Source organism: Bufo bufo, chromosome 7 (genome assembly GCF_905171765.1).
Source record: "Bufo bufo chromosome 7, aBufBuf1.1, whole genome shotgun sequence".
Taxonomy (NCBI): domain Eukaryota; kingdom Metazoa; phylum Chordata; class Amphibia; order Anura; family Bufonidae; genus Bufo; species Bufo bufo.
This window is the reverse complement of record NC_053395.1, coordinates 171,353,399-171,379,655: the sequence shown is the minus strand read 5'-3', so window position 1 is coordinate 171,379,655 and position 26,257 is coordinate 171,353,399. Positions and strand designations below refer to the sequence as shown.

At 47.0% G+C, this 26,257-nt stretch overlaps 1 protein-coding gene across 5 annotated transcripts in view; it reads left to right on the top strand.

The window, feature by feature from the left end:
* The first annotated feature begins 3,855 nt into the window (after positions 1-3,855).
* The window catches only part of DIP2A (disco interacting protein 2 homolog A), a 108,888-nt gene continuing 86,486 nt past the window's right edge, over positions 3,856-26,257 (top strand). For 4 of the 5 annotated variants that reach the window (XM_040441931.1, XM_040441930.1, XM_040441928.1 and 1 more), the window contains exon 1: positions 3,856-4,183. In XM_040441931.1, the coding sequence (XP_040297865.1) occupies positions 4,093-4,183 (91 nt within the window). In that variant the 5' untranslated portion in view covers positions 3,856-4,092. Of the gene's footprint in view, positions 4,184-14,679; positions 14,786-26,257 lie in introns of those variants that run through there. The other variant, XM_040441929.1, reaches the window with a different exon arrangement.

The following is a 26,257-nucleotide window of genomic DNA, read 5'->3' as shown; positions in this document are numbered from 1 at the left end:
TCATGTAAGAGAATCGCGCATGCGCCTTACGCGATGCCGGCCTGTCTGCTCTCCCTCCCGTGCGCGCACGGGAGGGAGAGCAGACAGGAGAGCAGACAGGCCGGCATCGCGTAAGGCGCATGCGCGATTCTCTTACATGATCGCGCTTTTGTCAGCAAGAAAGACGGGATCGCGCGGCGAATCAGGAGGACGGCGCATGCGCAGGTTTCAGAAGCGCCGTCCCGGCGACTGAGCCAGCTGTCAGTTAAGGAGCATAGAGGAGGGGTTAGGACAGGGGCGGTACGGCCAGAGGAGATGGAAGGGCTACCCCCTTGACTGGTTGCATGACTGTTGGAGCACCGAATGTGAAGTTTATAAGACGATTTTTTAAAGTATAAAGAGCCCAGGAAAGCGGCACTAACATGGATAACAACACACTCAAGATAATCTATAAGGTACTGTTGCTAGTTTATAAAGTGAAAATGAGGTGAAAGGTTCGCTTTAAGGACTTTAACTTTAGCCTTTCCAAAACACAAATGTTCTTTAGATAAGATCTTACATTCTGCTGGAAAATGTTTTCATACGCCTTAGAATTACTTGTTCGCTGAATGATTGCAAGGTGTCCGGACGTGAAACAGCAAAGCAGCCTCAAACCATGTTTTCCCCACCATGAGGTTTCGGTGTTGATTTGCAAATTATGTTTAAAACTAATCAGGATGCTGATTGCTTACTAATGCTGATTGCTTACTAATCAGAAAGCAATATTCCCCTAAAGGATCCCCCGCCATTCCCATACTGACGCTGTCATACTGATGATGTCACAGTCACCTGTGCAGGCAATCACTGACTGCAGCGGTGACCTCCTACAGCTGGTAATTGGCTGTAACAGTCACATATGCAGAGTTCATACAGACCACTTAGGGCTCTTTCACACTTGCGTTATTGTCTTCCGGCATAGAGTTCCGTCGTCGGGACTCTATGCCGGAAGAATACTGATCAGGATTATCCTAATGCATTCTGAATGGAGAGTAATCCGTTCAGGATGCATCAGGATGTCTTCAGTTCCGGTACGGAACGTTTTTTGGCCGGAGAAAATACCGCAGCATGCTGCGCTTTTTGCTCCGGCCAAAAATCCTGAAGACTTGCCGCAAGGCCGGATCCGGGATCAATGCCCATTGAAAGGCATTGATCCGGATCCGGCCTTAAGCTAAACGTCGTTTCGGCGCATTGCCGGACCCGACGTTTAGCTTTTTCTGAATAGTTACCATGGCTACCGGGACGCTAAAGTCCTGACAGCCATGGTAAGTGTAGCGGGGAGCGGGGGAGCAGTATACTTACCGTCCGTGCGGCTCCCCGGGCGCTCCAGAGTGACGTCAGGGCGCCCCAAGCGCATGGATCATGTGATCACATGGACACGTCATCCATGCGCATGGGGCGCTCTGACGTCATTCTGGAGCGCCCGGGGAGCCGCACGGACTGTAAGTATACCGCTCCCCGCTCCTACTATGGCAACCAGGACTTTAATAGCGTCCTGGGTGCCATAGTAACACTGAAAGCATTTGGAAGACGGTTCCGTCTTCAAATGCTTTCAGTACACTTGCGTTGTTACGGATCCGGCAGGCACCTCCGGCAACGGAAGTGCATGCCGGATCCCAACAACGCAAGTGTGAAAGAGGCCTTAGTCCTAAACTGACATGTATATATCTTTAAATTTTTTTTAGTTTTAATAATATTTTTTTTTCTCAGAGCACAGCATACTGTGTATAAAACCACAACCTAAAAAACACACACACCCACCTTAAAGAAGACCTGTCAGCTCTGGAGCGTCTGTTCCTATGACTCTATGTTGTGCCATTTATTTATTATTCCTGCTAGAAGTTTACAAAGAAATTGCCAGCAGTCAGCAGTAAAGGTCCTGCTGGGTGTTACCAGTAGCGGATGTGTCTGACTCTCTCTCCAATCAGTGCTGCTGGTGTCAGACTGTGCAGGAACACGGCCCCAACTGGTAACCTTTACTGCAAGTTGCTGAAAATGCATTCATAACTTCTAATAGAAATAACAGAGCACTGGCACAACATAGAGCCATAAGAATAGATGCTGCAGAATTGTTATTAAATGGGGAATGCAAGTAGTCACTACAAGAGACATGTCAGGAGAGGGGACAGCTCCTCTTAAATGCAACATTGCAGAAAATAGTTATTGTCAGGGAAAGTTGCATGAAAATTCAAATATGCAAAATGCGTCCTGTAGTCATCCGCGAAAAACTGAAACATGTATAAATTTCAATAAGCAAATAAAGTTGTTTGGATTTCTTTAAAAAAAAAAATTAAAAAAAAATTAAAATGTAATTTCCAGGAACGGATTCCGTATAAAACGGATGACATACGTAATGACATCCGAATGTCTTCCGTTTTTTGCAGATCCATTGACTTTGCATTGTACCAGGATCCGATTTTTCAGGAAAAGAATAGGACATGTTTTATATTTAAACGGACATGCGGAACGGAACAACGGAAACGGACAGCACACATTGTGCTGTCCGTTTTTTTCCAGGACCCATTGAAAATGAATGGGTCCAGATCTGTTCCTGAAAAAACGGAACAGATCAGGAAAGAAAAAACGGACGTGTGAATGGACCCTTAAAATGATTCTCCAGGTTCAGGGCTGAACACAGATAAAAAGTTCTTCTTTATTCTTTTACTATATATGAGTGGAGCATCAGAGCATTTCCTTGCTCCGGTGCATGCTGCATCGCAAGGTCTGTGGCAGTGAGCCCGGTGATGTCACCAGCACAGATTGGTGGTCTGTAGCGCTGCCCTAGGTTGTTCTGGAGGCGGGTACTATGCAAAGAACCCTTATATCTGGGTTCTGAACCCGGAGAACCCCTTTTTATTTTAGTCACACCACGGGGGCTTCTTTACTAATATAAGGGGGAGCACTACTGTGCGGGGGACTGAGGGCATAAGTACTGTTTGGGGGGGGACACTAACTGAATAACTACTATGTGGGGGGCTAAGGGGGCATACTATAAACTGTTGACTCCTCCTTCTCTCCACTGCTGGTATTATGTGGGGGATTTATCAAAACTGGTGTAAAGTAAAACTGGCTTAGTCGCCCATAGCAACTAATCAGATTCCACCTTTCATTTTTCAGTGCTCCTTTGGAAAATGAAAGGATCAATATGATTGGTTGCTAAGGGCTACTTAGACAGTTTTCATTGCCACCAGTTCTGATAAATCTCTCCCTATATTATCAAATTTTTTATTTGACTGGAGGTGGGAGTTGTATGCTGAGTGTGGTCAGTCTAGACTAGCTGCCAGAAGGGGTGTTGTTGCTCACGGGAGCCCAGCCGAAAATTTGCTATGGGGCCCAGCTTTTGCTAGTCAGGCGCCTGGGCAGGAGGATACATGACTGACATTGGCCATCTGGTAGATGTCTGGGTTCCACTAGAACGCTGGCTCTCCCCAAAGAGCCTAGTACAATCTCCCTGATGTAAACCCTATACTAGCAGAGGGCACCCTGCACGCCAGCGCTGCACCAGTCACGTCTACACTTCCTCTGTACAGACACATGTTCACATTCAGGTGACGCGCCGCCAGCGTCTATGTACAGCACGTGTGGGGGGCGTGCCTTTGCTCAACCAATTAGATCTTGGCGACTTACGTTATCACCAATGAGGATGCGGCTGGGCTGTAACCCGGAAGCCGCGTTGTAGACGAGAACGCGCACAGTGGGCGTGTCTAAGGACAGTTCTGAATGAGCTCCGCTGACGTAAACTACGCCTCGCCCCGCCCCTTGCTGTTACCAGGCAGATTCTCAGCTCCCATAACAGTCACGCCCCCTTTTTTTTTTTTTGTGCGCGTACCCGGACCGCTCCCAAGCGCGTTCCCGTACGCCAGGCCGGTCCTATCCTATGGGGATGGGACTAGCGGAGGAAGAGAGAGGAGAGGCCTGAGCAGTCCAGGCTGGAGAGCTGGGAGTGAGATCACTCGCTGGTGGGAGAAGAGTAGGCGATCCGCCCTGACAGTGAGGGCGGAGGACAGGCCCTGGCCGGTGCACACAGCAGGGTGCATGTACCGTGGAGGATAGCCGCTGTATGACACTGGCACTAGGATGGCGGAGAGAGGGGGATGTGCGCTCCTGGAGTCTCTGCCGGTGGAGATACGGGAGAGCCTGGCGGAGCTGGAGCTGGAGCTGTCTGAAGGTAGGGAGGCTGCAGCCGACGACGACTACAAGTCCATCATCCCACAGGCTTTTTTTTTTTTTGCTTTCATGGCATGCTGGGACTTGTAGTAGATGGAAGGTATATTTGATATAATGTATCATGCCGCTATGCCCTGTGTGTGCCAGTGTGCCAGCTATCATCATGGCATAGGTTACAGCTGACATGTGTCATCATATGCCATTAGAGTGGCTGCAAGACCTGTCATCCTCTCTGTACCCACCGGGTGGTATCACAGTGGGCACTAAATAATGACGTACTAGGATGTGGCGCCCATTCATAAAGTGCCCATCGTTCTATACGGCGACAGTGCCCTCACCTGTCTGACACCTGGCGCTCACATGCGACACCTGAGCTTTCGGTTTCCTTGTCGTGTGTGTGACATGTGGCTCCATGTGATAGTCGTCAGTGTTATAGGGGACGATTTCCTTGGTCGAAACACGTGAACTTCTCGGATATTAATATTAAAAATAACCATATAAAAAATAAAATAAAAACTCACGTAAGTTCTGGTAAAGGAGCGATATGAATGGGTTTTAATGGTAAACATTTTTAGCGTCTTATCCTTTTCCCAGTGACTTCTTGTCTGTTAGGTCTCATCAGTGATGACATCCGTGACCAGATGCTCAGTGGTTTATCTGTGAAGGATCCGGGTTTGGTCCGTGTGTCGTGCGTATTCCACGGACACTGTTAGGCTAAAAATTAGTTTCCAGAGCATCTGCTAGATACAATCCGTGAAAACCAACGCCCAAACGTAGATGGAATCCGTGACTATAATGTGCGTGAGGGATCTGTATTCACAGACAAAACAGGGCATCCACCCGTGGTTGCACTGTGGACCCGTGATCCGTGGAAAAGCACCGATGTGTGAATGTGTAAAGTCAGTGGATATGTGTACTGTCCTTGGAGACCATTCCCTGACGTGTGAAAGAGGCTTCAGATAGCGTTCAGTCTTGTGCCCTATTCACATGTCAGTATTGGTCAGTGATTGTGAGTAGAGATGAGCGAACTTGTGATTTCAAGTCCGGCGTACAAGGTTCGGGTTATCTAAGAATTCCGTTATGGAACTGCAGAACCCCTACCGTGCCTCCCTATCCCTCACTTTTCATACAGGGGCATACAGACTTTTTTTTCTGAAGGATTCTGATCAGATCCAGCACAAAATATCTTCCATTAGATACACATAAAGGGTATTTCTCTATAGAAGCCTTGGGTCTAGAAAAAATCTCTCCATTGGTTCTGTAGGGCAGCGCCATATACTGCAGCCTAGCCTCCTTGCACATAGCATGATAATGTGATAATCTAGTCAGGCCCCACGTCAAAAGAATGTACCGAAAAAACACCTGTTACCTTCACTCATCTTAAAGGAGCACTCCTAGGAAATGTTCACGGAAAGGTTTTAAAAACTTCCAACCACGTTATAAATTCCAACCATTTTTGAAAGGGATTTCATAAAATCGTTACAAGCTCACCTCTGGCACGGCTTTAAAATGCCGCAGCGGCGAGAAGGATACACGAGGGACATAGGAAAGTAAGGAAGCGGAATAGTAGATTTCTGCGGACTACTATGCCTTTTAGGCCTCATGCACACAACCGTATTTTGTTTCCATGTCCGTTCCATTTTTTTTGGCGGATGGGATGCTGACCCATTCATTTTACCGTGTGCTAACCGCAACCATATTTCCGTTCTATAGCCCCTCAAAAAAAATAGAACATGTCCTATTCTTGTCCGTTTTAGGCATTGTTACAATTGATCCGCAAAAAAAAAAAAAACGGATGGCATACGGATGTCATCCATTTTTTTTTTTTTTTTGGCGGATCCGCAATTTGCAGACTGCAAAACGCATACGGTCGTGTGCATGTAGCCTTATGCAACATTATCCTATTTGTAATGGGTCCATATATCTTGCTGAATGGCGCAATATGACGAATAGAGTATCTGTCAGTAGATGCCTTGGCAGTTGTCCGGCTGGGGGGCTGCAGGCAGAGAGTGCGGTTTATCCCGTATATTGGGAGGGTGACCTCTCTGCAGTCTCTGTGGGCTTCTCTCCGTGAGGACAAAGTCATCATTCACTAACTTTTCTTGTCATGTTGTTTTTGTCAATTTTAGCTTTTTCCTCCACTATAGTTTTTCTCTGTGAAGATTGCACTAGAAGATGGATGCTTGGCGGCCATTCACTTGAATGGGTCCGCAATCCGAAAGTGCTTCCTTGGCTTTTCTGTCTATGCCTCCATGCCGCAAAAAAGTAGTGCATGCACTACTTTTTTGTGGTGTGGATCGTGGACCCCATTCAAGTGAATGGGTCCACGTCTGCAGACAGCCGGAACACGGTCGTGTGCAAGAAGCCTTCAAAGTACTCCAGAATGAAGCAGCCGATCACTAAGTGAAAGGTATCATGACCCTCAGCAGAGCTAACCCTACGAGCCGTTGTGGCGGGTTTATCAGTGAATTTCCCGTTGACGCAGTGCAACGAATACACAATATTTTTCGCCAATCCGCAAAACACTGATACCAGCCGTGTGCATTCTGCATCTTGCAGATTGGAACAGCTGGCCCCTAATAGAACGGTCCTATACGTGTCCGTAATGCGGACAATAATAAGACATGTTCTATTTTTTTGCGGAAAGGCCACGTGGACACAGAACGCACACGGAGTCATTTCCGTTTTTCGCAGTCCCGTTGAAGTGAATGGTTCCGCATGCCAGTGCCCAAAAAAACTCAACAGACACGGAAAAGAAATACGTTTGTGTGCATGAGTTTTTCATGGTTTTAAATTGTATATTTAATGTGGAATAAGTGTGGAAAGGGAAAGAGAACCATCTCGCTAGCGCCACCTTCTGGAAATGGCTGACTTTTTAACAAGCCTTGGGACATGACAATGGAAGATAGCCAGGCCAGATAGCCATCCACAGACAGCTGTTTCGGGTACTTGCCCCTCATCAGTACGGAGTAGGACTAGTGTGATCTCTTGGATGCAGCTCGGGGGGTACTGGCTCTTCTTTTTAAAGACATCTTCCAGGTTCTCTCTCCCTGGATGATACCTCTTTGCATATTATTTTCCCGTAGAGCATTGCCATTGTCTCCATACGCAGCGGAGAACCTCGCTTAAGTGGAAGAAGTGTGTCACCGGGGACCTAAATATTACAACTATTGTATGTGTGGTTTAGTTTGCATGACTTAAGGAAATGTGGAGTGCATTTTTTGGAGGGGTGGGGAATGTTTTGTAGGGAAATGAATGTTGGAAAGTGCGAAGGTCCTGTCTCTTGAGAAGGTTTATAGACTGTCCAGTACAGTCTTGCTAAAAAATTGTCTAAAGCATAAAACGTGTATAAAATTTCAGAGCAAGCTTCTGAAATGCGTATTCTTTAAAGGGTTTGTGCAATGCGATGATATTGAAGACAGATCGGTGGGGGTCCGACTAACAGCATCCCCCGCCAATCAGCTTTTAGAATTGGTAGCCGTTTGGCCTCATGCACACGACCGTTGTTGTGTTCCCTTCCGCAAAATGGGGTTCCGTTGTTCCGTGATCCATTTTTGTTTTTTCGATGTGTCTTCCTTTATTTTTGGAGGATCACCAGACATGAAGGAAAGTAAAAAAAAAAAAAAAAAATCTAAGTGAAGTTAGCCATGCAAATGATAGGAAAAAAACGGATGCGGATGACAATCTTGTGTGCCTCCGCGTTTTTTCACGGTTCCATTTGACTTGAATGGGTCCGCGAACCGTTTTCCGTAAAAAAAATAGGACAGGTTATATTTTTTTGACGGACTGGAACCACGGACGCGGATGGCAAACTGTGCATTAGCCGAGTTTTCAACGGACCCATTGAAAGTCAATGGGTCCGCAGAAAAAACGGTACAACGGACACGGAACACAACAACGGTCGTGTGCATGAGGCCTTTGTGTGACTGCCGCTTCCTCTTCAAAATTAAATGTGCGGCGTCTCACACGTTGAAGCAACGCGGTGTAATTACAACTGCATGTCCCATTCACGTGAATTGGACGAGCAATTATAATTACACTGCGCTGCTGCTTCAAGGAGATGGCGCACAGGTCATCTTGAAGCGGCACGAGCGCCGCTACCTCTTCTAACAGCTGATCGGCTGGGGGTGCTGGGTGTCGGACCCCCCACCTATATGATATTCAATTTCTTAGCGTTGTACAGCCCCTTTAATATAAAAATTATATGACCTAGTTCTACTTTGCCAGTATATACTTGTTTTAGATTTTTTTTTTTTTTTTTTTTAATGCTTAGGGAAGAGGATGCGGTGCTCAAGGCCTCTGCTAACAGCTGATCGGCGGGGGTCCCGGGTGGTCAGATCTGATCCTGATGACCTATCCTGAGGATGTTATAAATATATTTTCCTGGATAATCCCTTTAAAGGCGTTGTCTTGTTTCAACTGAAAATAAAGGGAAATTTTAGACAGTGTCTTAAATTTTCCCAAATGGGTTTTTATCTATACAGTAAACAAAAAGTCGGAAAATGTCTGCTCAGATGCGGATGACTTATGTCGCAGTCTGTACTGCACATGGGCTCCAGGCTGTCATACGGAGCTGCATGCGGTAATGTTCACATTCTATGGAAATCCGGGCTCGTATGTGGTGACGCCACGTATTCTAAAGCTTGTGTTCTTTGTGGTATGTGGGCCTCCTTTCATTTCTACAGGAATCTTGTAGTGAAAGTTAGGGCACTTTCACACTAGCGTTATTCTGTTCCTGCATAGAGGTCTGTCCTAGGGGCTCAATACCGGAAAGGAACTGATCAGTTTTATCTTAATGCATTCTGAATGGAGAGCAAACCGTACAGGATGCATCAGGATGTCTTCAGTTCAGTCTTTTTGCCATTTTAGGACTGAGAAAATAGCGCGGCATGCTGCAGTTTTCTCTCTCGCCAAAAAGACTGAACACTTGCCGGAATCCCGGATCCGACATTAATTTACATTGAAGTGTATTAGTGCTGCATCCGTCATTAAATGTTCAGGCAAAAAAATGAAGAAAAAATTTATACCGGATCCGTTTTTACGGATGACACCGGAGAGACGGCATTTCAATGCATTTGTCAGACAGATCCGCATCCGGATCCGTCTGACAAATGCCATCAGTTGGCATACGTTTTGCCGGAACTGCCTGCCGGAATCCTCTGCCGCAAGTGTGAAAGTACCCTAAATCTATCAACTGCGAGACAATGCAGGAAGCCTGAGCCGCCTACCACGGGGTGGAAGATTTAGAAGAAGGCAGCGCTCTGCTTGGGGGGGACTACGTAGCAGTCTTGCAGAAAGTACCGTAGTTCTTCTGTGCTCATGGTTGGAAGACTGAGGGTACATGCACACGTTCAGGATTCATGTGCGGAGAATCCGCACTGAAATCCGCAGGTGTTCGCAGGCAAATCTGTGCGGTCAATCCGCATTAATTGGTGCGGATTTGCATACGGATTTGCGTGCGGATTCGGAGCGGATTTTCCGCATGCGGATTTCACTGAGTGAATGAAGAAAATCCGGTCAGGAAAAAAAAAAATTAATTGACATGTCGCGGATTTTAAAATCCGCACCGCAGGTCAAAATCCGCGCGGAAAAAATCTGCATCGTGTGCATTGAGAATTTCAAATTCTCATAGAATACAATGGACATGACCTACGGTGCGGATTTTCCGCACGCAAATCCGCGCGGAAAATCCGCACGCAATCCTGATCGTGTGCAGGGGGCCTGAAAGCTTCTCCTGCTTCCCCTGGGTTGTGTCAGACACAATTTTAAAATGAAATAAATGAAAGTTCAGCACTTTTGCCTTAGTTCCAAAATGTTTTTTGACACAGTTTTTTTCCCCCACACATTTTCCGTGCCAAAAAAACACATCTAAAAAGCCTCCCATTCATTTCAATGGGAAGCGGCATGCCCGGAATCTGCACTGATTCTCCTGCACCAGCGCAGAAAATCAGTCGTGTGAACATAGCCTTAATTAGGGGACGATTGCACAATGTATTTTGAAAACGCGCTGAAACAATCAGCGCGGAATCCGCGCAGTATTTTTTTCCAGTGCGTTTTTTCACGTGGTTTTTGACTTGTTTTTTTTTAACCACTACTATAGTAATACAAAGCTGTATTTTCAGCTCAAGGTTTTAGGCACGGATCTGTGCCCAAAAACGCGTGAAAAATGCACAAAAAAACACATGGGTTTGCATGGAGCCGTTTTTGATTGCTTTCCATTTGTTTCAGTGGGACATTCAACACAGATTCTTCCCCAAAATAGGCCACGCTGCTTTTTTTTTTCACATGCAAAAAAAAAGCAAGTGCTGCTTCCCAATGAAATAAACTGGAGGCTGTTTTGGGGGATTTTTTGAAGCTGATTTTGAGGCAGAAATCGGTGTCAACATTAGTTGTTTTTTTTTTTGTTCCTTTGGCCAGATTCAGACTACCATATTAAACATCGCCCGTGTTGCGGCCGCAACACCTGGACAGTTTTTAGAAGGGCAGTGCAGTCCATATGTCCGCGTAGGACAGGCCCCTGGTGACTGCCCGTGACTGTCTCCAGCTTCATGTTCCGCAGGACACAGACCAACATAGTGCATGCCCTGCCTTCCAAAGTAGAAAAACTGAGGCATTGCACTGTTGACTTTTATAGGTCCGTGTGCAGTCCCTTGAGCACATGGCTAGAAAATACGTCCCTTTTGAAGAGTGTTTGGCAAGGTGCAAAACGTGTGGTGCTTGTGTGTTGTGTTTTTTTTTTTTACACATTCACATGAGCGTATTCGGCTCCGTGTGGGCGCTGTGTTTCCCAGACTGAACACTGCTCTTCTGAGGTGAATTCACAGCAACGTCATAATGCCTTATGATGCTGTGAATTCCCATTGCACCGTGGGTCCACTGGACTGTAGTCACCGCATTATGCTAGTCCAGTTCAGCAGACCTGCGGTGAGACGGGAATGCACAGCATCCTAAAGCATTTTGAGTCTTGTGAGTTCACTTCCTAGGAGAAGCGTTCAGTCCGGGAAATACGGTTCCCATGCGGAGCATGTTACCCAGACTGAATACGCTCATGTGAAAGTAGCGTAAGGCCTCTTTCACACGGGTGAGATTTCCGCGCGGGTGCAATGCGTGAGGTGAACGCAGTGCACCCGCACTGAATCCGAAACCCATTTATTTCTATGGGGCTGTGCACATGAGCGGTGATTTTCACGCATCACTTTTGCGTTACGTGAAAATCGCAGCATGTTCTTTATTGTGCGTTTTTCATGCAACACAGGCCCCATTGAAGGTGAATGGGGCTGCGTGAAATTCGCAAGCATCCGCAAGCAAGTGTGGATGCGGTGCGATTTTTCGCGCACGGTTGCTAGGAGCTGATCGGGACCCGATCTTTATTATTTTCCTTTATAACATGGTTATGAGGGAAAATAATAGCATTCTGAATACAGAATGCCTAGTACAATAGGGCTGGAGGGGTTAAAAAAAAAAAAAAAAAAAATAATTTAACTCGCCTTAAGGGTCCATTCACACGTCCGTTTTTTCTTTCCTGATCTGTTCCGTTTTTTCAGGAACAGATCAGGACCAGATCTGGACCCATTCATTTTCAATGGGTCCTGGAAAAAATTGGACAGCACAATGTGTGCTGTCTGTTTCCGTTGTTCCGTTCCGCATGTCCGTTTAAATATAAAACATGTCCTATTCTTGTCCTGAAAAATCGGATCCTGGACCAATACAAAGTCAATGGATCCGCAAAAAACGGAAGACATTCGTATGTCATCCGTTTTATGCGGATTCCGTTCCTGGAAATTAGGCTTCCTCCCCAGTATTAAATGTGCCCCCCTCCCTCTATATTCATTGGTGGCCAGTGCGGCAGTGCGGATTCCCAGTAAGTTTTCTACAGATCTGATTTTTCACTTCGTGAAAAACTCAGATCCGACAGTATATTCTAACACAGAGGCGTTCCCATGGTGATGGGGACGCTTCTAGTTAGAATATACTGAGAACGGTGTACATGACTGCCCCCTGCTGCCTGGCAGCACCCGATCTCTTACAGGGGGCTGTGATCTGCACAATTAACCCCTCAGGTGCTGCGCCTGAGGGGTTAATTGTGCATATCATAGCCCCCTATAAGAGATCGGTTGCTGCCAGGCAGCAGGGGGCAGACCCCCCTCCCTCCCCAGTATTAAATGTGCCCAGTGCGGCCTCACCTCTCCCCCCCCCCCCCCCCCCCCCATCGGTGGCCAGTGCGGATTCCCAGTATTAATAAATGTGCCCAGTGCGGCCTCACCTCTCCCCCCCATCATTGGTGGCAGCGGAGAGTACCGATCGGAGTCCCAGTTTAAATCGCTGGGGCTCCGATCGGTTACCATGGCAGCAAAGACGCTATTGCAGTCTTGGCTGCCATGGTTACTTAGCAATAAATACAAGCATTATACTTACCTGCGACTGCGAGCTGCGATGTGTGTCCGGCCGGGAGCTCCTCCTACTGGTAAGTGACAGGTCTGTGCTAAAAGCAATGCGCCGCACAGACCTCTCACTTACAAGTAGGAGAAGCTCCCGGCCGGTCAGACATCGCAGCTCGCAGTCGCAGGTAAGTATAATGCTTGTATTTATTGCTAAGTAACCATGGCAGCCAAGACTGCAATAGCGTCTTTGCTGCCATGGTAACCGATCGGAGCCCCAGCAATTTAAACTGGGACTCCGATCGGTACTCCCTGCTGCCACCAATGATGGGGTGGGGGGGGGGAGAGGTGAGGCCGCACTGGGAACATTTATTAATACTGGGAATCCGCACTGCCACCAATGATAGGGGGGGGGGGGGAGAGGTGAGGCCGCACTGGGCACATTTAATACTGGGGAGGGAGGGGGGTCTGCCCCCTCCTGCCTGGTAGCACCTGATCTCTCACAGGGGGCTATGATTCGCACAATAATTGTGCGGATCACAGCCCCCTGTAAGAGATCGGGTGCTGCCAGGCAGCAGGGGGCAGTCATGGACACCGTTCTCAGTATATTCTAACTAGAAGCGTCCCCATCACCATGGGAACGCCTCTGTGTTAGAATATACTGTCGGATTTGAGTTTTCACATGTTTCCGTTTTTTGCGGATCTGCAAAAAACGGATGACATACGGAAACATTTTCAGGAACAACGGATCCGCAAAAAACGGACCGAAAATCGGGATGTAGAAAAATACGGACGTGTGAATGTAGCCTAATCCACTTGTTCGCGCAGCCCGTCTTCTTCTTTGAAGAATAGGACCTTTGATGACGTCACTGTGCTCATCACATGGTCTGTCACATGATTTATCACCATGGTAAAATATAATGTGGACCATGTGATGAGCGCAGTGACGTCATCAAAGGTCCTATTCCTCAAAGAAGAAGACAGAAGAGATGTCGGCTGCGCGAGCAAGTGGATTAAGGTGAGTTAATTTTTTAATTTTTTTAACCCCTCCAGCCCTATTGTACTATGCATTCTGTATTTAGAATGCTATTATTTTCCCTTATAACCATGTTATAAGGGAAAATAATATAATCTACACAACCTTGAACCCAAACTTGAACTTCTGTTAAGAAGTTCGGGTCTGGGTACCACATTCAGTTTTTTATCACGCGTGTGCAAAACACATTGCACCCGCGCGATAAAAACTGAACGGAACGCAACCGGTCAAAACTGACTGCAATTGGGTACCTACTCACGCGGGTTTGCCGCAACGCATCCGGACCTTATCCGGACACGCTCGTGTGAAAGAGGCCTAAGGTTATGTCCACACGTGATGTAAACATGGCTGATTTGCCACACGTGTTGCACTGTTCCAGCATTTTAAGAAATCTCTTCCACATGCTACAGAAAAATCGGGCAGTATAAATGGACTCCCGTTGCACGTTACAACTGGTCAGTAGTATGCTGTAAGCTTTTTCTGAAGCTGCCAACCTATGCAATGCAAAGGTTAAAAGCCGGTGCGAAAGCCAGCCCGTTTCAGACTGGTTTTCGCAGGTTTCCTCTCCATGTTTGAATCCAGAGCCAGAATTCTGGTGGGCTGGTTTTAGTAAATCTGCCCCACTGTGTTGTCCCTGGGTCTTCCTCCAGCGGGTTCATCATATGCCTAATCCATGTAAAGTTCATTGCCTCGTCTGCTGGACATGCCAGTGGTTTCAGACCATCACTGAACAAAAATGAAGCTCTTTGTTGCCGCCGTCCTTCACACAATAAGATCAGGAAGGAAATCATTACATCGCCCACTCCAGTAACGGATAATAGAGGATATTTATGAAAAGGGGTAGCGTAGTCCATGGCAGTCCATTAGCATGTGTAATTTTTCTTACATCGCTCAAACAATGGAGGCAAACATCTGGTGACGTGACACTGATCTATATGTTTATTTCCTCCTGCAGAAGTCATAAATGTTTCCCATTGTGTGCATGGGCGGCTGACGAGCGGTGGGGGTTCATGCGTCTCCAAATCCTCCCTCTCCTAACTTTCTCATGTTTAAGAACATTTGTCAGAGTAATTGTGAGTGACTTGACTGAGAGCGGCGATGTCAGTGGTGGAGCCCAGGAGGCTCCTAGTCGACCTCCAGTGCAGACCAGAGAAACATGGACCTTCAGAGGACGGTGTCCCAACGAAAGGTAATGGATGGGAGAAATGTCTAGAGGTTGTTGAGGGCCACTTCTGTCCACAGGTTGGGTGGCAGGACTCTTATTACAGACAGTGTGCCGTATGTTTAGCCCGAAGGGTGTTTTTGAAGTTGGCTCTTGGTCTTCTTTATTGGTTTCATTATGACTAAGCCTTGGCCTTTGACGTAGGAAATGGAAAATGGATGATTTGGTGTAATATGTAATGTCCACACTCTGCTTCACTAAAGCTCATCATACAGTCAGTCTGTGTCCTTTGAGAGCAAAAAAAATTGGGCATGTTGAAATCCAACATGTCTAACCCTTCTTCCTGACATCTGCTGTAAATAAAGCAAGACATCACCATACAGTTAGTTAGACAGTGGACGTATATGCTTGAAAAACCTTCCAACCTGGCTATGCATCATTATGCCCATAATGACCAAACATCGGACAAAATTGGTTTGCTTTTTGGAATACTTTTGTCTAGAATATGTTGCAGTCCCGAAGTCTTAAAGGGGTTTTCAAGGTAAAGATATCACATTGACGGGGGTTGGCTGTTTTGGCTTTTTCAGGGAGCCGCTGCAGTCACCGGAGCTCTGGTGAGCGCTGCCGACTCCTGACAGCTTTCTGAGCACAGCGCCATACATTGTATAGTGGCTGTGCTTGGTATTGCAGCCCAGCCCCATTGACTTGAGTGGGGCAGAGTTGCAACTCATGTGACCGATGTACGGGGACATCACATGGCCTACAAAGAAGTAGCAGCGCCCACGAAGTGCCCGGCCTCCTCTAACAACTGATTGTCGGGCGTCCTGGAATCTGGGCCCCGCCAATCTAATATTGATGACCTACCCAGAGGATAGGTCATCAATAGTAATTCCCGGATAACCCCTTTAAAGTCACCTCTCCTGACATGTTTGGTTTAGTAACTACTTTCATTCCCCTTGTAATAACAATTCTGGAGCGTCTGTGCTTATGACTCTGATGTGCCATTCCTTTATTATTTCTGCTAGAAGTTATGAATAAATTTGCTGGCAGTTTTCAAAACAGGTCCAATTTTATTTTTAATTTATTTATTATTATTATTATTATTATATATTTTTTTGGAGGGGGGGTGTCTGCACAGTCTGACACTGGCAGTACTGATTGGATAATATCAGACTGTGCAGGGACCTCCCCCCTTCCCAACTGGTAACGCCCGTCTGGACCTTTATTGCAAACGGCTAGCAATTAATTTGTAATTTATAGCAGGAATAATAGTCATAAGAGTTGATGCTCCAGAATAATTTCATTGGGATGCAAGTAGTTGCTGAAAATCACATGTCAGGAGAGATGGCAGGTCCTCTACTGCACTGAAAAGCACAGTTAGGGTCCATTCACACGTCTGTTGTTTCTTTCCTGATCTGTTCCGTTTTTTGCGGAACAGATCTGGACCCATTCATTTTCAATGGGTCCTGAAAAAAATTCTGACATTGAGCTGTCCGATTTTTTTCAGGACCCATTGAAAATGAATGGGTCCAGATCTGTTCCGCAAAAAACGGAACAGATCAGGAAAGAAACAACGGACGTGTGAATGGACCCTAAACCGCACTTTTTTCAATCCAAGGATATACAAAAAATATATACGGTGCAGTAAACATTTTTTTTCCTAATGGGTTTCAATGTCAAAGTCATTCAGTTACCTATTCGTTAAAGGCAGTTTAATTTAGTCGAATTTCAAGAAAACGCCCCCCACATTTGCCGGGCCAGCCCACGATGCTAGGGAGGCTCGTCCCCGTCCCCGCCTGCTATCGGCTGCTCCCCGTCCCCAACACCGGATGTTTTCATCCGTGTACCGGGAGAAGCAGCAGCGGAGGTGCAGGGACCAGGAGCGGTGCGGGGAGCGGGGTAGGTATATTACCTCCGAAGGTGTACATAGCCTTTAAGCAAGAGCATTTCAAACTGTGGCACAAAATGGTATGACCACCATTACCGCTGTAGTGAGTGCAGCATTTCTCCCATGTGATTTTGGAAACCATGGTTCCTTGGTAAGTAAGGAATAGAGAAGGACCGTGGCGTACATAGAGAAGTAAGGGCCCCATAGCAGGGATCAAACCAGGTCTCCCCCCCCCCCCCCCCCCCCCCCACAGGACAGAAGGGTTACCGCCTAAACCCCTTTCAAAAACCCTTGGGCCGTTTTTTCCACTGCTTTATTTGCTAAAAATTCTATACTCCAACTCCCAGAATGCTCCATTCACTTCTGGAGGGCCGAAGGTTGCCGATCCCTGCTTTAGAGGGTGGAGTCCTGACCAAGTTTTCACCTCCAGTAGAAGAGTGGATGATCCCAACTAAGACTGGGCCCCCTCTTGTCCTGGGCCCCATAGCAGTCGCATGGTCTGCCACTATGGGAGCTACGCCCCTGGCGAGGGACACTGATAAGTCTTCCACTGACTGATCACTGTATATCCTTATTACACGCGATGTATAAGACGGTACATCCCTTATAGCAGAGGAAAGGCTGAACGCGAGCAGCGCGTGACGCTGTGTAATATGTGCAGACTCACACTCTTTTATTTGCTGCTGTCAGGTGAATGACCCACTTCATTAACTGTAATTTAGGTTTTTATTTCACAGCCTGTATTTAAGCACCCACGCCGCTCTGCTGGCACCTGCGCCGACACGCTGAGCCGTGGATCAGACCTAATTTGTGCCTGAATGCGTCTACCCTCCATTCAGGAAACTGCTTTTATTCTCAGGTATCGACTTAAAGGGAATGTGTCATGGATTCCTGTCCTGTGTTATTTTGTCTGCTTTACTACAAAGTGCATTGTGTACACGGTGGCGTTCCTGTGTGCCAGTGCTAGTCGGAGAGAAAACCGAAAATGTGTTACGGAGTTGGTGCATGGGCAGTTCTTTAAAGGGAACCTGTCACCATTCCTGACATGTTTGTTTTAGTAAATACGGTAATTGCATACACCATCAAATAATTCTGGATCCTTTTATTCTTTGGACTCTGCATTATGTAATTCCTCTGTTATTCCTCCTAGAAATGTATAAATAAATTGAGAAGTGGGTGTTAGGCTAGTTTCACACTAGCGGCAGGGGACTCTGGTAGTCTGTTCCGGCGGGTGAACAGCCTGTCAGATACGTCCTGACGCTAGTTCAGGTGTGCCCCCGGACTGCCGCTCCGTCCCCATTGACTCTAATGGGGGCGGGGGGCAGAATTCCGGCGTCGGCACGGCAGCGCACGCCGAGAGGCAGCTGGACTAAAAGTATGCAGTACTTTTAGTTCGGCCGCCTCTCGGCGTGCGCTGCCGTGCTGACGCCGGAACTCCACCCCCATTAGAGTCAATGGGGACGGAGCGGCAGTCCACGGGCACACGTGAACTAGCAGCAGGACGGATCCGACAGGCTGTTCACCCGCCGGAGCAGACTGCCAGAGTCCCCTGCCGCTAGTGTGAAACTAGCCTTAGGCCTCATGCACACGACCGTATGTATTTTGCGTTCCGCAAAAAACGGATCCACATAAAATACAGATGACGTCCGTGTGCATTCTGTTTTTTGCGGAACTGAACTGAAGAGCTGGCCCCTGATAGAACAGTACTATCCTTGTCCATTATGCGGACAATAATAGGACATGTTCTATCTTTGAACGGAAATACGCAAACGAAAGGCATACGGAGTACCTTCGTTTTTTGTTTTTTTTCCCTGGATCCATTGAAATGAATGGTTCCGTATATACGGAACGCAAAAAACAGAACGTAAACAGGGAAAAAAAAAACGTTTGTGTGCAAGAGGTCTTATGATGCTATGTAACCCTAGGGGCTCATACACACAAACGTATTTTCTTTCCGCTTCCGTTCTTTTTGCGGACCGTATGCGGAACTTCAATGGGTCCACAAAAACAATAGACGGTACTCCGTGTGCATTCCGTTTCCGCAAAAAAGTAGTGCATGTCCTATTATTGTCTGCAAATCACGGTCCGTGGCCCCATTCAAGTCAATGGGCCCGCAAAAAATGCAGAACACATCCGTATGTCATCCGTATTTTGCGGATCCATACTGTAGAAATTCTATGCCCAGCCCTTATTGCTCATGTGTTTGGGGATTAATAAGATACTGTTTCCGTTTCCGATCCGCAATAAACGGATCACATACGGATATGTTTTGTGGAATAATGGAACGGAAGAAAAAACTCAGATACGGAACAACGGATCTGTGAAAAGCAGACCGCAAAACAACAACGGTTGTGTGCATGAGCCCTTACAGTTCTGGAATGTATTGGATAACACTGACAGCATTATGTCAGTGTTTTCCAGTACATTCCAGACCTCCAAGGGTTACATAGCATCATAAATTAATATAATGCTTTACGTTCCCAGCAGTGCTGGATGTTCAGGACGGGAGCTGCACTGTGAGTCCAGAGCGTGACACTCGTCTGAAAGGGGCCTTACTGTTCCCCTTCTGTCAAAAGGGTATGTTCCTGCGCAGCCTGATGCTGGCAGCATTGATTGGACAGTATCAGTGTAGGGACCCATCCCCAACTGTTAACACCCAATTGTCAATGTATTTATAAATTAAGTGGAGAAATTAGGGGGACAACACAAAAGTGAGTGCTAAAGAAGATGCTCAAGAATTGGTAGGATTGAGAAATAGGAGTATTTCTTAAAAATGGGGTGCTGACCGAAACTCTATTAGAAAAGTCCAGCATGGAAACCTCAATCACCTGACCTGTCTCCTCCTTAAAGGGGTTGTCTGGGTTCAGAGCTGAACCCGGGCATACCTCCATTTTCACCCCGGCCGCCCCCCTGACTTGAGCATCGGAGCAGTTCATGCTCCGATGCTCTCCTTTGCCCTGGGCTAAATCGCGCAGGGCAAAGGCAATTTTTTGGAGATCCGGTGATGTAACGGGGCTCTCCATGGGGCTGCCAGGAAGCCCAGTAATGTCACCGGCACTGATGGGCGGGATTTAGCGCTGCCCTAGCCAGTAAAACGGCTAGGGCAGCGCTAAAGCTCGCCCATCAGAGCCGGTGACGTCACCGAACACCCTGCCAGGCGGAAGTTTCCGCCCGGCAGTGTGTTATGTTAAACAAAAGAGCCCGTGCCCTGCGCGATTTAGCGCAAGGCAAAGGAGAGCATCGGAGCATGAGATGCTCCGATGCTAGCCTCAGGGGCCTGCCTGGGTGAAAATAAGGGTATGTCCGGGTTCAGCTCTGAACCCGGACAACCCCTTTAATTGGGTTATCCCATAATTAATGTAAAAAATGAAAATCGGAAACCATATAGTACAGGACGATTTTTCTAACAAAGCTACACCCAGCCCTGTACCACACATGGATCAAGAGATCTCCCCATTCATTGCCGCAAATCCTATGCTATATTTTCTTCTGGTCGACCGCTCAAGGGAATGCCCTTTTCTAGGAGGTGTGTCCTTTCTGCAGCAGTCCTTTCTATGGTAACTCTCTTCTTGTAACTGTCAGTTTGTAACAGTAAATATTAGGGATCGACCGATATTGATTTTTTTAGAACCGATACAGATAATCTGGGAACTTTCAGGCCGATAGACGATAATTTATACCGATATTCTGTGAATTTTCATTTTTGAAAAAAAAAAATAATCCTACACATCTGCTGAAAATGAATATGTTTATTGTTAACGTGTAGGTTTTTTGGTTTTTTTTGTAAATCTTTATATATATAATTACTAACTTTTAGCCCCCTTAGGGACTAGAACCCTTGTCCTATTCACCGTAATAGAGCTCTATCAGGGTAAATAGGACTTCACACTCTCCCTGCTGCTCTGTGCATAGTGCACACAGCAGCAGGGAGCTGACTATGGCAGCCAGGGCTTCAGTAGCGTCCTGGCTGCCATGGTAACCGATCGGAGCCCCGCGATTACACTGCTGGGGCTCCGATGGGAACTGCCACTGAGGGGGGAGAGGGGATCCTGTGGCCACTGCCACCAATGATTAATACTGGGGGGGGGGCGCACTGCGCCACCAATGAAGATAACTCTCTCACTAATTCATATACAGGAGGCGGGAGCTGGCTGTAGAATCACATAGCCGGCTCCCAACCTCTATGAGCGGTAGCTGCGATCCGCGGCAGTTAACCCCTCGTGTGGCACCTGAGGGGTTAAGTACCGCAGATCGCAGCTACTTGTCATAGAGGTCGGGAGCCGGCTATGTGATTCTGCAGACAGCTCCCGCCTCCTGTATATGAATTAATGAGAGAGTTATCTTTATTGGTGGCGCAGTGGCCAAAGCCCCTCCCCACCATTTGTCCTCCCTCCTCTCATTGGTGGCAGAGGCACGGGGGGAGGGAGACACTGCTTCCTTCTCCCCTGTGCTGCTGAGGGAACACGGAGAGCGCTGTCAGCAGCGCGATCCGTGTTCCCGATTCGTTATCGGAATATCATCAAAATAGATGCAGATACCGATAACTTTCAAAATCCGGAATATCGGCCGATACTATCGGTAAAACCGATAATCGGTCGATCCCTAGTAAATATGGCTGGTGACTGTTGGAACTGAACATGTGCAGCAACCTCAATATTGTTATAGAGGTGGACAGAGAAATAAGGAAGGGAACAAACAGCAGGTGGCGCTGTACAGATACATTTTATAGTAAATATTTCATTACATGCCATTGCAAAGGTATTCGGTTCCAGGTGCTGGTTTGAAAAATGTAGAATATTTTTTTTTTTTTCATAGGAAAAACCCATTTTCAGGTTTGTGTTGAGAAAGAAAATGAAAATTCAAAAAACTTTCTTTCCTAATGCCATCTAACTCCTATTAGATTTTGTGATCAATGCATACTTTTTTGACAGACCTCCTCTTTCTTCTGAATGAGTGATTATGATGGAAAACACTAGCTCAGGTTCCCTTTGAAATTAACCTAATCAGAGACTTCTGCTCTCCATCCTCCATTCTTTACACTGCATCGTGCAAGCTCGCCAGGAAATCCATGCACAGGGAGCTGATGTCTATTATAGCACATATGTGTAGATTATATCTATATTACAGGCAACTAAACAACCACTAAGTAATGGAGAGTGATCCAGTAATTGAAATGCATTTTCTGGGGAGAACAGAACTCCATAAAGTGGGTCCTAGCAGTCCTGTCATTCTTCATCGAGAACCCATGTTTTTCTGTATTGTATGGACAATATTAGAAAATCACATCATACTCCTAATTAAAAGGGGTTTTCCAAGATTTTACAACTGATGACCTATCCTCAGTGGGGGTCTGACACTCGGGACCCCCGCTGATCAGCTGTTTGAGAAGGCATCGGCGCACTCGTGAGCGCCGCAGCTTTCTCCCAGCTCGCCAAGCACAGCGCCGTACATTGTATAGTGGCTGTGCTTGGTATCACAGCTCAGCCCCGTTCACTTCTATGGGGCTGAGCTGCGCCTAGGCCACGTGACTGATAAACGTGTCGTCACATGGCCTAGGAAAAGCAGCGAGAAGGCCGCAGCTCTACTGCGAGCACAGCTGACGGGTGGGGGTCCCGGGTGTCGGACCCAGACCTATCTAGAAGACAGGTCATCCTTATTAGCATCTCCCTTTTAAAGTAGTAGATATCACCGCGCAACGTGTTCATAAATTCATTCTGGATCGCCAGTGAAACGGTTAAGACTGGAGGCTGGAACGTACGGGTGACGAGTCCTGTTTTGCTCTTCCACATTGGAGAATGTACTGGATATTGCTCTCTGTCCGGCTTATTGTTATTACAGGAAGCGAAGAGGGAAAAGGGCCCAGATGTTAAAGTGTTCATTGTGAGCGGTCCCAGTGACCTCGCTCTGCCCTGCCGATTCCTTTCTGTGTGTGTCAGACCCCTCTTATCCCTCTTATGTCTCACTTTCAGCCTCAGGATATGCTGCTGGCGGGATGTACATGCCTGCTCCATAAGCCGCCGAGAGTAGCAGCAAAGAGCTAATAAGGCTACGTCTACACGACGACATTTGTCGCGCGACAAGGCGCAACTACACTGCAACATTTGTAGCGCAACATTTTGTTGCACTAATGTCGCGCGACAATTTTTATAATGGCAGTTTATGGTGTCGCACTGCAACATGCTGCGACGCAACAGTCGCAGAAAAATCCATCTCGAATGGATTTTCTGCGACTGTTGCGTCGCAGTCGCAGCATGTTGCAGTGCGACACCATAGACTGCCATTATAAAAATTGTCGCGCGACATTAGTGCAACAAAATGTCGTCGTGTAGACGTAGCCTTAGTACATAAGGGTAAAAAAATACACATTTTATCTACATGCTGTGGAAATTTTCCTGCAGCAGAATCTGCACATAATTTGACATGCAGCATGGATTTTAAGGCCTTATTCACATGACGGTGATGAAAAACCAGCGTTCTGAAAAAAAAGCTGCTGGGTTGTGAAAATTGACAAAATTTAACATGTCCTATTTTTGACGGTCGGCATTCATGGTGCAGTTAAAATAAGACGTGTGAATACACCCATAGACTTCAGTTGTTCTGAAAATGGCCTTGTGACGAGCGTAAAAAAACATGTGACCTGGCTATTTGGTCATGTGAATGAGGCCTAAATCTGCAGTCAGTTTAGACTAGCACTACACTGGGATCCTTGGTCATGCAACACCTGTCACACTCAAGATCGCTGTGTAGCCGTAGCCTTAGGCCCTATTCGCACAGTCAGGGCTCATGCACACGGCTGTAGCTGTTTTTGCAGTCTGCAAAACACGGATACTGGCCAAGAGCTTGCGGCCATTTTTTTTTCACTTCATCACAAGAATAATACGTGTTCTATTTCTTTTGCTGGCCGCAGAATAGACGTATGGACGCGGACAGCGCACGGTGTGCTGTCCGCATCCTTTATGGCCCCATTAAAGTGAACGGGTCCGCGAATCGGATGAGGGCAAAAACCACGGTTGTGTGCGTGAGCCCTCCGTGTTCGGTCAGTGATTTTCATAAGTGATTTTGAGTCAAAACCAGGATTGGAGCCTACACAGAGATAAGGTATGAGGGCTCATGCACCCGACCGTCGCCTGTTTTGTGGTCTGCAAATTGCGATCCGGAAAAACAGGGATACAGGCTGAGATCCTGCAGCCATTTTTTTTCACTCCTTCATAAATGCCGCAAAAAGGACAAGGATAAGACCTGCTCTATTTTTGCGGATGCCACAAGACAGACATACGGCTGCAGACAGTGCTGTCCTCATCTTTTGTGGAGCCATTAAAGGGAATTGGATGCAGACAAAAAATAAGTTCTTGTGCTTGAGCCCTTACTGATGGAAATCACTGACCAAACACTGACGTGTGAATATGCCAAAGCAGAGGGGGAAAAGCCACATATAACTCATGCAGGTTTCGCCACGGATTCGTTGCAGATTTTGCTATGGACCTTCGGCAGTTTTTACAAAAATATGCCACATGTGGCCAAACCCTAAAGGACTTCTGATATTGTTTCCTTTCGAATACCAACGGGCTGTGATGGCTGCTGACGACACACAAACTCCTTTCCATCTCACCCCTACTTTGGTAGGTAAGGCTACTTTCACACTGGCGTTTCTGGGTCCGCTTGTGAGATCCGTTTCAGGGCTCTCACAAGCGGCCCAAAACGGATCAGTTCAGCCCCAATGCATTCTGAATGGATAAGGATCCGATTAGAATGCATCAATTTGGCTGCGTTTGGTCTCCGTTGCGTTTTTTAGACGGTCACTAAAACGCAGCTTGCAGAGTTTTGGGGACTGTCTGACGATGCGGCGCCAAACGGATCCGTCCTGACTTACAATGTAAGTCAATGGGGACAGATCAGTTTTTCACTGACACAATATGGTGCAATTGAAAACTGATCCGTCCCCCATTGACTTTCAATGTAAGTCAAGACGGATCCGTTTTGTCTTGTCGTTTTTTTTGAATGAATAATGCAAACGGATCCGTTATGAACGGATACAAGCGTTTGCATCATCGATGCGGATCCGTCTGTGCAGATACAAGACGGATCCGCACCAAATGCGAGTGTGAAAGTAGCCTTAGCAGTGCAGGATCAGATAAGTCTGTGCGTGTGTTTGTAGTTTGTAACCATGGAGACACTAAGGTCTGCATGAGGACTGTGGACGCAAAATGCTGGCATATTTCTAATCATAAGGCTACATGCACACAACCATATGTACTTTGCTGTCTGCAAACCGCAGATCCGAAAAATATTGATACCAGCCGAATGCATGCTGCAACTTCTTTCTAGAAATGCCTACTCTTGTCTGCAAAATGGACAAGAATGGGACAAATTCTATCATATTTGGAGCAGCACGCGGATGACATTCATGTACTGTCAGCACTTTTTGCATCCCCATAGAAATCAATTGGTCTGCATGCATTCTGCAAAAAATATGTGGAACAGATGCAGGCCCGTGTGCATAAGGCCTGACGTTTTCAAACACTCTGATCCCTCTCTTCAGATCCCCGTTATTATTCGCCCCCTGGCCATAGAGCCATTAGCGGCCATTATTAGGGATCATACTGGGGCTTCTGGATTCTGTCGGGCAGGCACACAGGGAAAAAAATAGCGCGGTGTGCGGACGGGATTCCTTACCTATTGTACTTTTGGTCAATACTGTGGTTTGGTTATTAATTGTACTAAATCAGCTCTCCTACCCTTAGATATAGTGGATGACGCGGGGGCATATGGCCAGGCAGGACTGCAGGTGGTTAGTGAAACTACGTTTTTCATACTCTGTGATGAGGCGACGTGATACAACCACCCCCAAATACTTATTCTGTCCCCTCTCATTGGTAGATTCAAGCAGAAGCTGCATCCATGGTCCAGAGTAGGACGTATCAATCTTAAGATGGTCTGGATGCCTCAGCTGCTTTACCTTCTGCACAGTACCCCCCATGGATACCCCTTAGGTATTTCCACTCGATGGATAGTATCTTCAGAGAGTTCGTATGGCATGGAGGCTCGGCCCGTATGAGGTTGGAGACCCTTTAGAGGAGTAAGACGGATGGGGGACTGGCCCTTCCCAACCCCTGGGTTGACTTATCAGCTCAGCTTTAGCATGTTCGGGGCTGGGAGGGGGAGGTGGGGGATCCCCAAATCTGGTTGAGGTTATTATGGGGCTTCCTGAAGGTGCCCAATTTGTATAAAGCCTTAGAGGATAATAAGATGAAAATGTTGGGTCAGCTGTTCCCCACTATACTCCTGCGTAACGTTTGGTGGAAAGTGAGGGAAATATAAGGGTTCATACAGGGACACCTACTGGTTATCGCACTTGTGCTCTCTGCAGGCTGTGAGGGGATGGCGACGAAGGGGCATTACTAAAGTACATCATCTTCTTGGCAATACCGTACTGAGCAGCTTCAGACAGATTATGGTTTGCCTACTTCTGATTTTATAGTTATTTGGTGGTGCGCCATGCCTTCTGAGCTGACCACGATGACGGCATCATAATAAAGTGGTTGGGCTCATAGACCGGCAGGGATCCTTATCTGGGGTCATTTCCCTACTCTATCAGGCTATATTGGATCTGG